Source organism: Beta vulgaris, chromosome 8 (assembly GCF_026745355.1).
Source record: "Beta vulgaris subsp. vulgaris cultivar EL10 chromosome 8, EL10.2, whole genome shotgun sequence".
Classification (NCBI taxonomy): domain Eukaryota; kingdom Viridiplantae; phylum Streptophyta; class Magnoliopsida; order Caryophyllales; family Amaranthaceae; genus Beta; species Beta vulgaris.
In genome coordinates this window covers 33,810,509-33,825,963 of record NC_079209.1, presented here as the reverse complement: position 1 = coordinate 33,825,963, position 15,455 = coordinate 33,810,509, and the positions used below count along the sequence as shown (strand labels likewise).

The 15,455-nt window shown below is 36.1% G+C and overlaps 2 protein-coding genes across 2 annotated transcripts; both read right to left on the bottom strand.

The window, feature by feature from the left end:
- Positions 1–12,120: 12,120 nt before the first annotated feature.
- Positions 12,121–12,612, bottom strand: LOC104901351 (uncharacterized). The gene has a single exon (XM_010688911.1). It carries the CDS (start codon positions 12,610–12,612, stop codon positions 12,121–12,123), a length of 492 nt encoding a protein of 163 aa, XP_010687213.1.
- Positions 12,613–13,567: 955 nt separating this feature from the next.
- Positions 13,568–14,384, bottom strand: LOC104901350 (uncharacterized). The gene is made up of 3 exons (XM_010688910.1): positions 14,279–14,384; positions 14,087–14,188; positions 13,568–13,989 (listed from the first exon to the last, which is right to left on the bottom strand). Exons 1-3 carry the CDS (start codon positions 14,382–14,384, stop codon positions 13,568–13,570), a joined length of 630 nt encoding a protein of 209 aa, XP_010687212.1.
- Between the last annotated feature and the right edge of the window lie 1,071 nt (positions 14,385–15,455).

Genomic DNA, 15,455 nt, shown 5'->3' with positions numbered 1-15,455 from the left:
TTATGCACCAATGAATTTTGGATCGGATGATAAATGGGAACTGGATTCATACCTTCATGGATGCTATTAGAATGATTTGAACGAGAACCTCCACTCTTATGAATCGTGTGTAGCCATCCATTGAAAGTATGTCTGATCGTAGAGTGCTGCTGCAACTCCTAAATTGAAGCTTTAGGTGTAAGAACATCCTCACACCCAGACCAAAATCTATCGCTTCTATTCCGAGAATCTCGTCCATAGAACGTGTTCTGAGAGCTTAAGAATCAGATAAAGGACCTTCCTTTTTGTCCTTCTACCTTCCCTGAGCACCATCTTGAGTTCGTCAGCCACCTTCTTTGCCATGGCGACGGTGCACGTTAAGCTAACATGCAACGAGATAAACTTGGAGTGAAAGTTTCTCAAGGTTTTATTCTGAAAGTATGTTACATTGTATTTTCCTAACGAAGAGTACGACACTAACGCACGACCAAAGGCTAGGTATTCTGTTGCTAATAATTAATATTAATTAACTTAATAAATATAATTAGAGTTTAGAGAGTTACATACTCTTCTTTCCATACAACGCCTCTGATGGAGCAATCTTGATACTTGCCTGGTAATTATTGTTATATGAAAATTCAATCAACTTCAAGTGATCTTCCCAAATTACTTGGAAATCAATTGTGCACGCTAACATATCTTCCATAATTTGATTAGTCCTTTCCGTCTGACCATCGATCGCAGGATGAAACATATTACTCAACTTCAACGTTGTTCCAAGATTCAACTAGATCTTTTGGCGAAATTTCGAGAGGAAACGCGAATCACGATTTTGAAATAATGTCCTTCGGGACTCCACGCAGTCTCACCACATGTTGATATTATGCGTCTTGGAAAGTTGCTTCTTCTTACATGTTTCTTTGATCGGAACAAACATGGCAAACGTCGTTAGACGGTCCACGATAAGGTAAATAGTATCATTGCCATTTCTCATCTTTGGCAAAGCAATCACAAAGTCCATTGATATAGAATCTCACTTCTATCCAAGAACCATTAAGGATTGAAACTTCCCCATTGATCTCGTATGGTCGACCTTTACTTTCTAACAGGTCAGACACTTCAACACGAACTGAGCAACTTCACGCTTCATATTCGGCCACCAATAAATCTCCTTAAGATCCTTATACAACTTATCACCCCACGGAGCATAGAATATATAGTATTAATACCCTTTTCCATAAGCTTCCTCTTAAGCTCTTCATACTTCTATGGTATACACCACATCCCCTTAAACCTCAAGCTTCCGTCATCATGAATATTAAATTAACTTATTTGCTTGCTTCCTCTTCTCTTGAATCTTATCTAGGTGCTCGTCTCCAACTTGTCCCTCTTTGATCTCATCAAAAATTGATGGTCCCAATGACAAAGCACTCGGTCTTGCTTCCCTCTCCCCAGGTTTTAGAATTTTTAGACTAAGCCTTTGCATATCTCGGTACAATATTTCAGGAACTACCAACATATTCACACTAAGACTACATTCGCCTTCCCCTCATGATACTAGATGTCTAGGTCGTAGCCTTTAATCAATTCCAACCATCTTCTCTGCCTCATATTGAGATCCTTCTGGGTGAAAATGTACTTCAAACTCTTATGATCAGTAAAGATCTTGCAAGTCGCTCTATATAGGTATTGTCCACAAATTTTCAAGGCAAATACAATAGCAGCTAGCTCTATGTCATGGGTAGGATAATTAGACTCATATGGTTTCAAGTGACACAAAGCATACATGATCAACTTCCCGTTTTGCTGCAGAACACACCCCAATCCATTCTTCGAAGCATCACCATACACCTTGAATCCTTTATTTCCGTCAGCCATGGAAAAACTAGTGCAGAGGTCAGACGCTCTTTCACAGTCTGAAAGGCTTCGTCGCACTTCTCACTGCACTCAAACTTAGACTCTTTCTTCATCAAGTTAGTCATTGGCCTTGATATCTTCCAGGAATCTCTCTAAATCTCATACAATAGCCATCTAAACCGGAAAACTCCTTATATAAGCCACATTCTTCGGTGTAGGCCACTCATTAACCGCTTGAATATTTGCAGGGTCCACATAAACTCATTCTTCAGAGATATAATGAACCAAAAATGTTGCTTTCTCCAATAAAAACTCATGCTTAGAGAACTTGGCATACAATTGGTTCTTCCTAAGCGTATATAAGACTATCTTAAACTGCTCATCATGCTCTTCTTCACTCTTTGAATATTCAAAATATCATTAATAAATACCACAACGAACTTACCCAAGAACTCATGAAATATAGCCGAAGCATTGGTCAATCCAAATGGCATCATAGTGAATTCATAATGGCCATAACACATCCTAAACGCAGTCTTAGGTATATCCTTATCAGCTAACTTCAATTGGTGATACCCCAAATGCAAATTATCTTTGAAAAGACACTTGCTTCATTCAACTGATCGAATAGGTCTTTTATCCTAGGCATAGGATACTTGTTCTTAATGGTCACATTATTCGACTCCCTATAATCGATGCACAATCTCATACTCTTATCTTTCTTCTTCCTAAATAACACAGGAGCTCCCCAAGATGACGCACTAGGCCTAATATAACTCTTATCGAATAGTTCATGCACCTGCGTCTTCAACTTTCTCATCTCAGAATGTGCGATTCTATACGATGCCTTAGAAATAGGTGCAGTACCAGGAACTAAGTGTATGGGGAAGTCAACGGCTCTCTTAGGTGGCATACCAGACATATCACTTGGAAACACATGCATAAACTCATTCACAATCGGTACATCCTCAATCTTCAATTCAACCTGTTTGCTCACATCTTGCACACTACAGGAGAATAACTTACACCCCTTCTTTACTAATTTCTTCACTTGCATTGAGAAAATTACCTTAAAATTATTAGGCTTCCCAAATCGTCAGTATGAAGTTAACTTCCCTAAAGGGCTTCTTAGCACTACCTCCTAAGCTTCACAATCTATCATGGCCTTATAGAAACCTAACCATTTTATCCCCAGATTGAACTTTATCAAATTAGAAGGACAAACACATTCTCCTATCTTCAGAGGTAAGTCTCTATAAAACTTAGTACACCTTATGGCTTCTCTTGTAAGTATACCTATGGGCAAGTCAATTACTTCAAAGTCTACTAACCCCAAACTCTTTATAATGGACGAAAAATACACGAATTAGTCTCTCCAAAATAAAGTAACACTTCAACGAGAATGGAGTTAATATAAAAAGTATCTGAAAACTATGTCGGCAGATTTTTCAGCTTCAGTGCGGCTCATCACGAATAGTTTACTCGGAGCTTTACTCCAGTTGTTGTTGTTGCTTTCACTAGCAGGCTTATTGTAGCTTCGTTGACCGTTTAGCGATTCTATAGACTTGGACCCTTGATTGTTTGATTGGTTGCACCCATACCTTCCTTGATTACCACTCCTATTACCATTCTGCTCTTTGTTATGCTTTGTGAAGTACTCAAACTCTTTATGCCCCTTCTTTTAGTAGTAATAACAGGTAACTAAGTCCTCTTTACAGTCTCTACCATGGTGATTCTCATTACACCTCTTACAGTTGTAACTCCTCTCATACTGGCCCTTACCACTAAAGCCTTGGCGATTCCTTCCTTGGAAATTCTCATTCGTATTCTTCTTAATATTCCCCTGATTTCTTCTAGCATTGAAATCTGTCTTTTCTCGCCTACCACAACATTCTTCTTATCAGGCCTTGATTGAAAACTATAAATATGGGAAGCTCTCAAATATACAACATATAGGGACGCAAAGGTCCCACCACCTAACTCTAATTGCATTTCTTCAGTCAAACCTCTAAGCTTTCAGCTCTTTAGTCGCTACAACCTCTAGTGCAAATCTAGATAATGCTGTAAACTTACTATAATACTCAGAAGTTTGCACACTCCCCATCCTGAGGTTTATGTTCTCCTGAGCCTTTTACTTTTTCATAAATGCAGGGTAAAATTTTCCTCCTAAAGCAGCAATAAAAACAATCCCGATTAAATCCTTCCATAGAACTAAGTATATTTTCATTTTCCTTCCACCATAAATCAACCTCATCCTTCAAATACAAGACAGCCTGACCTACTTTTGTAACCTCAAGACAATTCACATCCCCAAAAATCTAATCGAACTCCGTAAATCAGCTCTCTAATAATGTAGGGTCAGCTTGCCACTTAAAGAACGACGGCTTAATCTTAGCTAGTCTCTCAAACATATCCCTTGCAGGATCGGGACGCTTAGACCTTTCCCGAGTCAGTTTCTTAGCCGACATGCGAATAGCAGAGACTAATGCGATATCGTTGTTTGCCATTCTACTTCGCGACCTGAAATTTAACGTAGATCTATTTTAGGTTTCGATTTACAACTACTTGCCATTTACTACATAGGCATCAATTTGATTTGGCAATCCTACAAGATCACGTCAAAATAAAAATTCTATGAAATTATTATAGCGCTATGTTCAATCACTATAAACCATAACAATCATATATTCACTCATGAATAAACATTCACATCACTAATATGTATAAGGATCAAATCGAATCAATCACAATAATTAAATAAACTATTTCTCATTCGCGTATTAACATAAATTCTTACTCAACTCGATTCACTAAATAATTACTTTTATTCCTCAAAACGATGATAATAATATTTTTTCCAATCCAAAATAACCATACTTATTCCTCAACGAAATAAAGATGCTAAAGAAAGGAAATTTAAACTATCATAGTTTAGCTACTTATTCCTTAACTACTTATTTTTGGTACTTTTTAGGCTTCTCTAGAGTAAACATTTCATCTTCAAAGTCTTCTATGTCCTCACCATCATAAGAGTAATAACTTGGATTTATGGCTCTAGTATATCTTCGAATCCTTTTGGGTTGAGGCACATCCTCGTCCGACTCTGAATCACTAACATCACTCTGATAAGATCTCCAAGTAGCATTGTGGATTTCCTTTTGTGTAATAGCCTAAATTTTTAAGCAGGTTCAAATATTTTGTTAGCTATATTAAGTCTTGATCATACTTTGGTACTTTAAGTAGTTAGAATTCTTGCTAACATCATACTAGGAGAAAAGTGGATAAGAACTCAGATTCTTAATGGTTAAGAAAGCTTGTGGATAAGCACTATCATTCTTAATAGTGAAGAAAGCTTGTGGATAAGCACTATCATTCTTAATGGTTAAGAAAGCTTGTGGATAAGCACTAACATTCTTAATGGTTAAGAAATGTCAAAGAGGATAAGAACTATCATTATTAGTGGCTATTAAGGCTTTGGGAACCAATAGATAAGTTAGAAAGTCCTTGAGAGCCTTAAACATTAATATTGTGAAAATCGTTTGAAGATTGTTTTATCGGGTAACGATGAACTTCCAGTTAAAGAGCCTTTCAGGGTTGAATTCGAGCTCAAAACCTAACCAACCTTGATATATGATATGTTTAGGATGTCTTAAGGTTAAAATGGTCATTTATGCCCATGAATTATGTGGCTAAATTGGGTGAATTCCGTACATAGTAGAAACTGGGCAGCTGATATATCAGCTTAGACCTATGCTCAAAGAAAGCTGCTTAGCAACTACTTGAGTGTTGATCTCTCAAAACCCTTTGTATGCATGAAATCCAACACCTAAGGCTAACACCTGAAGTAAGAACCTCCCAGAAATACCAAGAAACCGACCTCACCCAAAAGAGGTTTTCCTCCCCCCATGGGTACCGCCAAAATCAGTCTATAAAACTCTTCTAGACATCCATACAAAGTAGTTCAAGCTTTGGTTCCAATATTTAGACCTTAAACTCATATAGGAAACCTTGTTGAAAGATCACATATGTAGCTGTAAGTTCAACAGATTACACCTCTTGTATTTAAGCTTAGTTTTTTATATCTAAAAGCTTGTTGAAACTAATCTTTTAGCATTTTATATATTCAGGGGAAGCTGTAGGAGTAGTTCATCAATTGGATTAAGGAGTTTCATTGAGTTAAGCATCTTTAGTGAAGGTACACCCTTAGTTTGGTTTAAACCTAGAGATTTCCATACCTATAGTTAAGTGATTGTTTCTTTCTAGTGTAAAGCATGTTTATGAAATGAATTTACTTATTATGTGTATTTTATTATGTGTATATTGAGTATATTACATGGATATAGCATGCTAAGGTTCACTAGAGATATTTTATTTGACCTAAACAACACTTATACACTAAGTCATTACGATTATTTTCTAAATGGAAGGTGTTTAGTACATGGACTTGTGGAGTAATTGTGAGGATTGAGGTGGATTTGTTATCTTATTTTTGTTTAGGAGTTGTTGTGGTGGTTGTGGTGAAGTTGTTGTGGAGTTGTTATTGTTGTTGTTGCTCTGTTGTAGCAGTGTTGTTGGGTTATTGTTGTTCTATTGTTGTGGTTGAGGTCATGTTGTTGGTGAGGCATCGTCGTTGTGAAGTGTTGTTTCTAGTTGTGGTTAGTGGTTAGTTATGTCGTTGTTGCTACTGTGTTTGGTGTCATGTTCTGTTTTTCGTCCCCTCTATTGTGGTGGTGTTGTTCTTTATGATTGGTTGTGTGGTTGATGTTGTTGTTGTTATAGTTGTGATGGTTGTTGTAGTTGTGGTGGCTGTGGTGGAATTATTGTGGTGGATGTTATTAGGTTGTTGTTATTATTGTTCTTTGTTTGTTTGTTGTTGTTATTGTGGCAGTGCGTTGTTGTTCTTGATTTAGGTGAAGGTTGTGAGTTAAGTCTAGTTAGTTTAGTTTTATAATTAGAAGTCTCATTATAAATTAAGGATTATGGAATTGGGATGCTGGTTGATGTAGCTAATGTCATCAAAGTTATTACGTTAAAAACTAGTTTCAAGTATGAAAACCCTAAATCTTCTCAACTATCAAAGTAAGGGTATTTGAAAAGAGTTGATAAGAGTTTTGAGTATTAAGGATGAGTTGATAAGAGTTTTGAGTATTGAGGATTAAAGTATGAATCTTTAACTATCTTATATTATACATATGAAAGTGAGGCACGAACATGCACCCGAGTTAGGGTGGGTAGAGTCCCTAACTGTTGCCTTCCAGGAAGGGCGAATTCCTGGCGTTATAGGACATGTCCGGTTAAGTCTTGCAAGCATAACAATAAAAGTTGGGGTGACGACCCTCAACAGTTTGGAGACAGCTGGTACTGCATGGTACCCCTCTCCACTAGTGTTCATGCCAAACGATTTGATTTTGTGAAACTATAGTAACTGAGTTGAATGTGATTATTTGTTATTATAACTATTTGTTAGTTTTCAAAATACACCTAAACTTGTATTTTCTATTATACAATGTGTACTCAGCTTTGCTGATAGTGTTGTCATTTCTGTGGCCTGTCACTTAGTGGGTGGCAAAGTCAAACTTTGTTGCAGGATTGTGTTGGGAGCCAGAATCGAGCCGAGAGCAAAGTTATGATTCGAATTGTGTATTATGGGATAAAGTTCGAGATTTAAGTTTCTATATAGAGGAGTTTATTTAGAATTACTTGGATATAGATTATTCTTTTGCCATGGAATTTGAGATTGAATGACTATGTAATTGAAGTCTTATATAAAGGATTTTGTTTTGTGGGCCATAACTCACAGGTCCAGGATCGTTTTATAGGTTATGTTTCCGCTGCGAATAAATATTTAATTCGAGGCTTATTAAGCATTGATTGTTATTAGTGAATCTTGAGTGTATTTAGCTAGCAGCTCGGGAATCAGGCTGTTAAATTTTGGGTCTTCCCTCTACGACGATCATACTCTCGAATTATCTCATCACCGCTATCAAGGATCCTTATTTTCAACACACGACGCATAACAACATCTAGGCTGGTGTAGCTCTCACTCAGACTCCAAATCATACTCATCATCACTAAGCACAATAGGGTTGAAGTAGCTTCCTACTCGAGCAGCTTCAATATCAGTCATGCCTATAGGTCCATTAACAGATGAACACGACATTTATAATAAATAATAGGAAAAATTGACATGAATAATCTCAACTTTCACGAGTCTTCTAGAAATAATCCCAACTTTGGATTATGTTAGAATAATCCCAATTTCAGATAATGGTCTTAGTACATGATACTAGTCTAATAACACATAGGTTTGTACGAATCTTGTTTAGACAAAACGAGATGCGGCTTTCACAACCATAGAAAATCACTGAAGTTATAATCTCCGCCTACCAAATACCAAAATATCCAAGTATTAATACTCTAATAAAAATTATAGCAACTTTAAAATATTTTAAATTCTCTTAAAAGGTGTTTTAAAACCTTCTTAAACATTTAAACTTGAACTTTTCGTGCCCCCTAGTATAGTATTACCATACCAGTCGTCAAAACCCTTAAAAATCCATACTTTGATATTCAAAAATCAAACATAAATATGTTAATGAAATTTCCAAGAACATATAGCATCTTGAAAACCCTTTTACACTCCCTTTAATATAGTTATAGATATTAGAATACTCAATTTTCATAAATTATAACATAGTACTATAAATTCCAACCCTTAAAATATTAAAAATCCATACTTTGATGGTTAAAACCCTAACTTTAAGCATACTAGCCTTATATGCATACGATGCGTGCGAAGTAGTTTATGAAGTTAAATTATTGCATATTTACATCTAGCTCTTTCTATATAAGTTTTGAGTTTTATGTATATGCGTGTGAAATCGTTATTGTAATTAAATTAATTGAGTAATTACATCTAGTACTAATTTATAGAAAAAATATTTACAAAACTTTACCTAAGAAAAAAAATTCATAATTTAACAATATAATAACAAAGATAGTAAATGAAATCTCTAGTGTTTCAACTTTGTAATTTGCCTTCATATAACTTGGTTAACCACATGCACTCTTCAGCCCAGTCGACATGCAACACATAGCTAACAATATAAGAGTGATTCGGATTGAACTCTTGCATTGGTGGAGGTAAGATCCAAGTGAAAGTTTTGTATCCAAGTTTTGAGAATATTATTTCCACGACTCGTTTGCGTCCATTTGGCTGAAGTAAAGCAAACAATTGTGCATTTATTTTCAAGGGTGAGATATTTGATTCGAAATTACGCTATATATTCAAATCCAATGCGAGATAGTTTGTAATAGATTGAATACCTATTGAAGTATTAATTTTATGTCCGTAGCTGTACATCCCAAAATGAGTTGTGCAAGATCATGAAGCATTGTGATTTTTAAATTACCACTTTTATCACATATTGTTAGTCGAATTAATAACCTGTTAATAAAATAAGATAAATATTATCAGGTTAAATAAATAATGATTGTTTGATGGTCGTGATCATATGAGATCGAAAATTATACCTTGGAGTGGTTACAACATTTGTGATATCGCAAGACTCACATTTGGGAACTCCTTGGAAAATGTTAATCTTTTTGAGACAATGATGACATGCTTCATATATGATGTTGTCAACATGCTCAAGATGACACGCATTGACAATAAGTCGACAATATTGTACCTGCAAAATAGTTGAAAGTTATTTATTCATGTATAGGTTTATTTTTGTTTTAAAAAATAAGGAGTAAAGGTCTAATTACTTACTTTTCTCACTGAATGAAAGGTCGCTAATTGAATCCGAGGAGCATTTGAAATATCAATGGATGATTGTAAGGAGAAAGGAGTTTATCGAAAATAGGCAACCCTTTTTTTTTTGCTAATTTATCGGAGTCATACCTATAAATTTAGAAGATATAATTATTCATTAAAAAATAGTAATTTAGGATATACATTAGTATAATTATCTTGTGCATACCATGTAGACAAAGAAGTAGTTAAGTCATCTACTTTGTTAACATAAATCCTGAATTAAAATCCTCTTGTAAGATATGTCCGGCCTATGTTTAAGATTGAGATAAAAAATATGATAACATATTAATATGTCATTTACAAATATGAAAATGAAATGCAAATGCTGATAATTTAGGCTAGTAGTTCCATATATAGTGTACCACATAAGCTCTTTACATGTAGACCACATGCAAAAAGAATTAGACAAAAATCAGCTTCGGTGTTAAGATGTCCATCTTCAAGTATGTGCACAAATTCATTTCACATGGTTAACTTGATAATCGTCCAACTGCGAGTATGAAATTCGATAGTGTTAGGAACATTTTGTGTTAAATGAATTTAGAGATAATATGCAAGTTAAAATTTGTTAATTAGCATAAACGTACATTTTATCCATCATCGCCAAATCTCTTTTAACCGAGTTTCCTCCAACTGACTCAATTGGTGAAACATATATAACCAATCCCATTGCATCTTAACAAAACCAAAATAGTATGATTAAAGTTAGCTTCCTTCAAACTAAGCCTAATATTAGTTTAATTTAGATAAAGAGGGTTGTAAAAGTACCGAACACCATATCCGTACGATTGGCATGAACATGGAACCGATTGAAAGCAACTAAATTGTAGAAGAATGCGGGAATTGCAACGTCATCATGCTCTTCGCGTATCACAATTGTTTCTGATGCTATTGTCACTTGTTTCCAGTTAGAAAAGATTTTATTATTCTCATCGGCGTGTACAACTTGTACTCCACGGAGTACATAAATAAATCCCTCGTGAAACCTTCCTATGAAGTTTTCAACCTGGGGCGAGAATATAGTGCATTCTACGCACTCACCCTATCATTAAAATCAAACTTGCTAAGAGTGTCTTGTACCATTGCGAAATAAATTTACACTACATTAATTTGAAGATTTTTTTTACCTCGACATCAACGAAAAGCATTTTCCATATCTGCTTAGTTGTTCCACGGTGATTGTAATTGAATATATCATAGTTACGAACCAACCGAGCCCTGACATTCTATCGTCGTACCCGCAAGGGTATAAATGCATAAACGGTGGATAATGGAACTCCATCTAAAGAAAATGTTAGACATAGAAAAAAATAGTTACATATAATTTAAAAATGAGTAACATGATATATGTACATCTACATCACATTACAATATGTTAGGCATCAAAATAAGATAATAATCGTAATGATGCAATTTATGATTGAAGACTATACAATCACGATATGAGCAAGACATAAATTAGGTAGAATCATGACTATATTTCAATAAGTTACATTGTGCTCTTATTACAAAGTGGTATTTCAAGAGTGTACACATTGAATATTCTTTGTAAACATCCCTTGATGTCCTTGTACATTTGCCTTTTTTACCACAATCTTTGTTGTGTATCTGAGGTTCTGCGTGACAATGCCACCTAGAGTTGTTCGTGGCTGAATACATGATCTGGTAGGTGCATGCAAACATGGGGTATAGTTTGCCCCTGAGACTTGTTTATTGTCAAGGCAAAACTAACCTTAACTGGAAACTACTTTCTAACCAGCTCAAATGGCAACTTTATATCTTCATCACTCTTCAATGGAATCATGGGCAGGAAAACTTTGTTTCCCCTAGAATGCCCTGTTAAAATTTCAGCATCTATAAAATGCTCCTTCAGTCCACGACAAAGCAATCGTGTTCCATTGCAAAGCCCATTCTTAGGATCGTTGTTAATCAAGAGCATTAAGGGTACCTCAGGTTTCAAACAGAGAGCATGAGGAGGCAATCCCAAAGATGAAATTAAATTAAGAAACTCTTGTTGATACAACTTTCTCCTATCTTCGAGAACACAATCAATCGAATAGTATATTTTTCCTTCTCCGAGAAATTTCTCAATAACCTTATTATTTATCTTGTCAACATCTTCGTTGAAGGGTGTGATAATGGCCCTTTCAACCATATAATTTCATTCTCCCACATGTTGACTTAAATTTGGAAAAACCTGATCAATCAACATTTCAATCAAGACATCATCAGTTGATGGTATTACCGTATGGTTTGGCAGTTTTATCATGTGATCTGACACGGTAGGTTCATTTATGTTGCGTATCGCGAGCAATCGAGACGTAAATGTGCTGTCATCTCTTGATCTCATATTTTCTCTCAAATGCAAAATATTGACATGTCTCCAAATAGGGGACTTGACAAAAGACGCATCGATTATTTGAGCTCTTGTTCCGTTTCGAACCACTGGTAACACTTATCTGAAATCACCACCAAAGGCAATAATTTTTCCTCCAAATGAAAAAGTCATTTTCCATTAAGTCTTTCAGCGAACGATCAACGACTTCAAAATGATATTTGTGTGTCATTGGAGCCTCATCCCATATAGTTATGGCAGAGTGCTTTAGTAAAGTGGCAGTTTTGGAAAGCTTGGTGAATGAGCAAGTTGAGTTGCTATCAGGTTGTAATAGGAGCTGAAAAGTTGAGTGTGATGTTCTTCCTTGACGCAATAATGTCGCTGCAATTCCAGATGTTGGTGTTTGAACGACAATTTCAGCACTTCCTTTTACAATTGCAAAGAGTGCTCTGTATAAGAATGTTTTGCCAGTACCTCCTGGACCATCAACGAAAAAATCTCCACCTGTTTTTGAAATTACAGCATCCATAATTATGTTGTACGCATGTCGTTGATCTCTATTAAGAGTGTCAATGCACGCGAAGTCCTCTTCTGGAACTGGAAAAGAAAAGTACTCCTCCATGATTGCGGAAGATCGTCGATGTCCTCAGTACTTTCAGGTAAACTTAGCAACTCTGTAAAGTCAGAAATTCTTTTTTTCAGCGGCCGTAATAAACGATCTAAATCCTGCAGAAGCTTGTGAGTGAGAACAACATTGTTAGTTGTCGTGCTTGAAGATGGATAATCCTCAACCATGTACGTGAAGAACTTGTCCCATAGGGCACATAATCCAGTGGGTTGGCAGTATACCAAGATGGTTGCGAATAATCTTCGTAATGATGATGGCATTCTGACAAATGATGCTTCCAAAAGACACTGACGGATGCTTTACTCACTCTCAATTAGACCGAGCGATTCCGCATCAGCTCTAAATGTCGGTTGTATTACACCATTGACTGTCCTCAGATGTTCAAATGATTGGGGATCTCGCACGTGGTTGAGCAATAATCTAAGGTAAAATCTCTCTCCTTCAAGTGGAGAAGCTACGTACAATTGACCAATAACTCGTTGATTACTCCTCCTTATCTGCCACTCACACCTAGACTTAATCCACCTGTAATGCTTTGGAAATTCTCTATAAAGAAATCTTCTTGCACCTGGTTCAGTTTCATTCATCAAATAGAAATGAGTCAGCATCGTTCTGGAGTTTCTCGGGTCTTCTAATACGTCTGAAATTAGGCAGCTTTCTTCAAATCTCACTGAATGCATGTTTGGCAAATGCACTTGCAAACGATCTACAGATGGATACATTCGAGTTAAAGGGAATTTGTAGATTTTCCAAAAAGCTTCTTGTGCACAAATCCATCTCGCATCCATGCATGTGTAATCTCATAACCATTCTTAACTTCCATGGATACTCTATCTGAACCCGTATGTATATATTTATAAAGATATTTGACACACTTAATACTGCTGCATATTTCTAAATTGACGTGACAATCATATTTTGAGAGCAAAAATGGATTGTAGGGAACTACCTATCGGTTGTTTACTTCTATTCGAGAATTTTCACGCAATGGTACAGGTGGACGATCTTGTCGACGACAATATAGAGGATATGAGTCATTTCCCTGCTGTATTGTTGCATTAGTAAATGACTTTGGGAATCCTTTCTTACAACTCCCTTGTTTCATGCACGGACAATCCCTGTTGTGAACACCACATGGACCCTGAATCATGTGTTTAAGAACTTTTTTGTACAACTCTGGTTCTCGTCGTTCATCTGGAATTTCTGCTCTGACAATAATATCGTAGTCATCCGGAGTGGTTAGCTTGTCAGTTTGTTTGAGGATCAACAACATATGAACATGCGGAATACCCCTCTTTTGGAATTCAACTACATATACATAAGCAACCACTTTTGCAAGGATTCCCCTTTCTAGAACATCTTTTTTTAACTCTTCAAATTTAGCATGAAACTTGTCCAGGCAATAGTTCTGATTGTATTTCCGACCAAGATGGATTGCATGTCATTGTCAGAAATATGTTTGGCTTGCCAAACTTCTGTACCAAGGCTATGACATCTTGGTACCTCTGGTGCATATCTCGTGGGCTTCCTACGAAAGAAGACGGTGGTATCGTCCTTCGACCAACCTTCTCTGTAGATGAAAAATAAACAAAAAATTAATGTTAATTGAAGGGTTTTATTTCATAAAGAAGAGTATTGTTATAGGTTAATCAATTTGAACCTGTGTTATGCTCTCCAGGACTTAAAGAATCCTCTAAACTCTTGTACAAATCAGCACGTATCTTGTCTTGATTTAGTGCAATCCATCTCAGCTTGGATGCTTGCATTTGACACAATTATTAACAACATATTGCTGGAGTAGACGACCACCTCTTAAGAGTAGAGAATCAAGATGTTGTCGCATCTAAGGAACAAATTTTTTGTTGTTATTAGAATGATATGAGTATGAAGCTGTAGGAAAACATGACATACACATATAGAATTTCAAAACCATTTTCACCTGAAACATATCTGCATAGAATTCCTTGAATGTCAGCTTCATACCAGTAGTAGTACATTTGTTAAATCCTAACCATAAGAACCATAAGGAAATAATAGAGGATATTGTAGTGGATCATAATAACCCAATGTATCTTTGATTTACATCAGTTGTCCATTGACAGGCTCTATCATAATATCTCGCTCTTTTAGGTTAGTCATGGAATCCCCTCCAACGACGACGGCTGCCACTTGGGATGCAGAAGGCATTGAGTATTGACAATTATTAGCAAGTTTCTCTTTGATGACAAACTTGCAATCGTTTATGTCCGTACGTTGTGCAAGATGTCGAAGATTATGAACAAAAGGATTATGGGAATTTTGAATATTCTTAATTATGTCAATGATGTCGATTCGTAATGAAGAATTTTTAGCTGCACGATTTTCATTTTCATGATCAGTGTCATAAATGTAGAGCTGACGGAACCAAGGACGATCATTTGAGTTCGCATGTGTGCACACCTTGACGTGCGTTGGCCGATTCATCATCTATTTTTACTCCCATTGAAGTGAATACGAAGACATGGTTATACATACGAATGTTCTGTCTAAAGTGAATCCCATTATCCGACTGATCAGAGAACAGGTCAAGTAAATCGGTGGACAAAGGCAACTCATGTAGATTAACCTTTCCATTTAAGCAGCAAAGTTCAAGAGAGTCTGCTCTGAACAGGCGTGCTTGACAATGTGGACAAGTTATCATTGTAGGCAAATTGAATATAGTCAGCCCTTGTGACTCGGTGTAATTTCTTGCACAATTTCGATAACCATGTCTCCCCACTTTCCAAACCCTTACATCATCAGAGATGAGACTTGATATGTTGTTCGCATGGATCTATTGGTGTTACCGATTTCAAAGA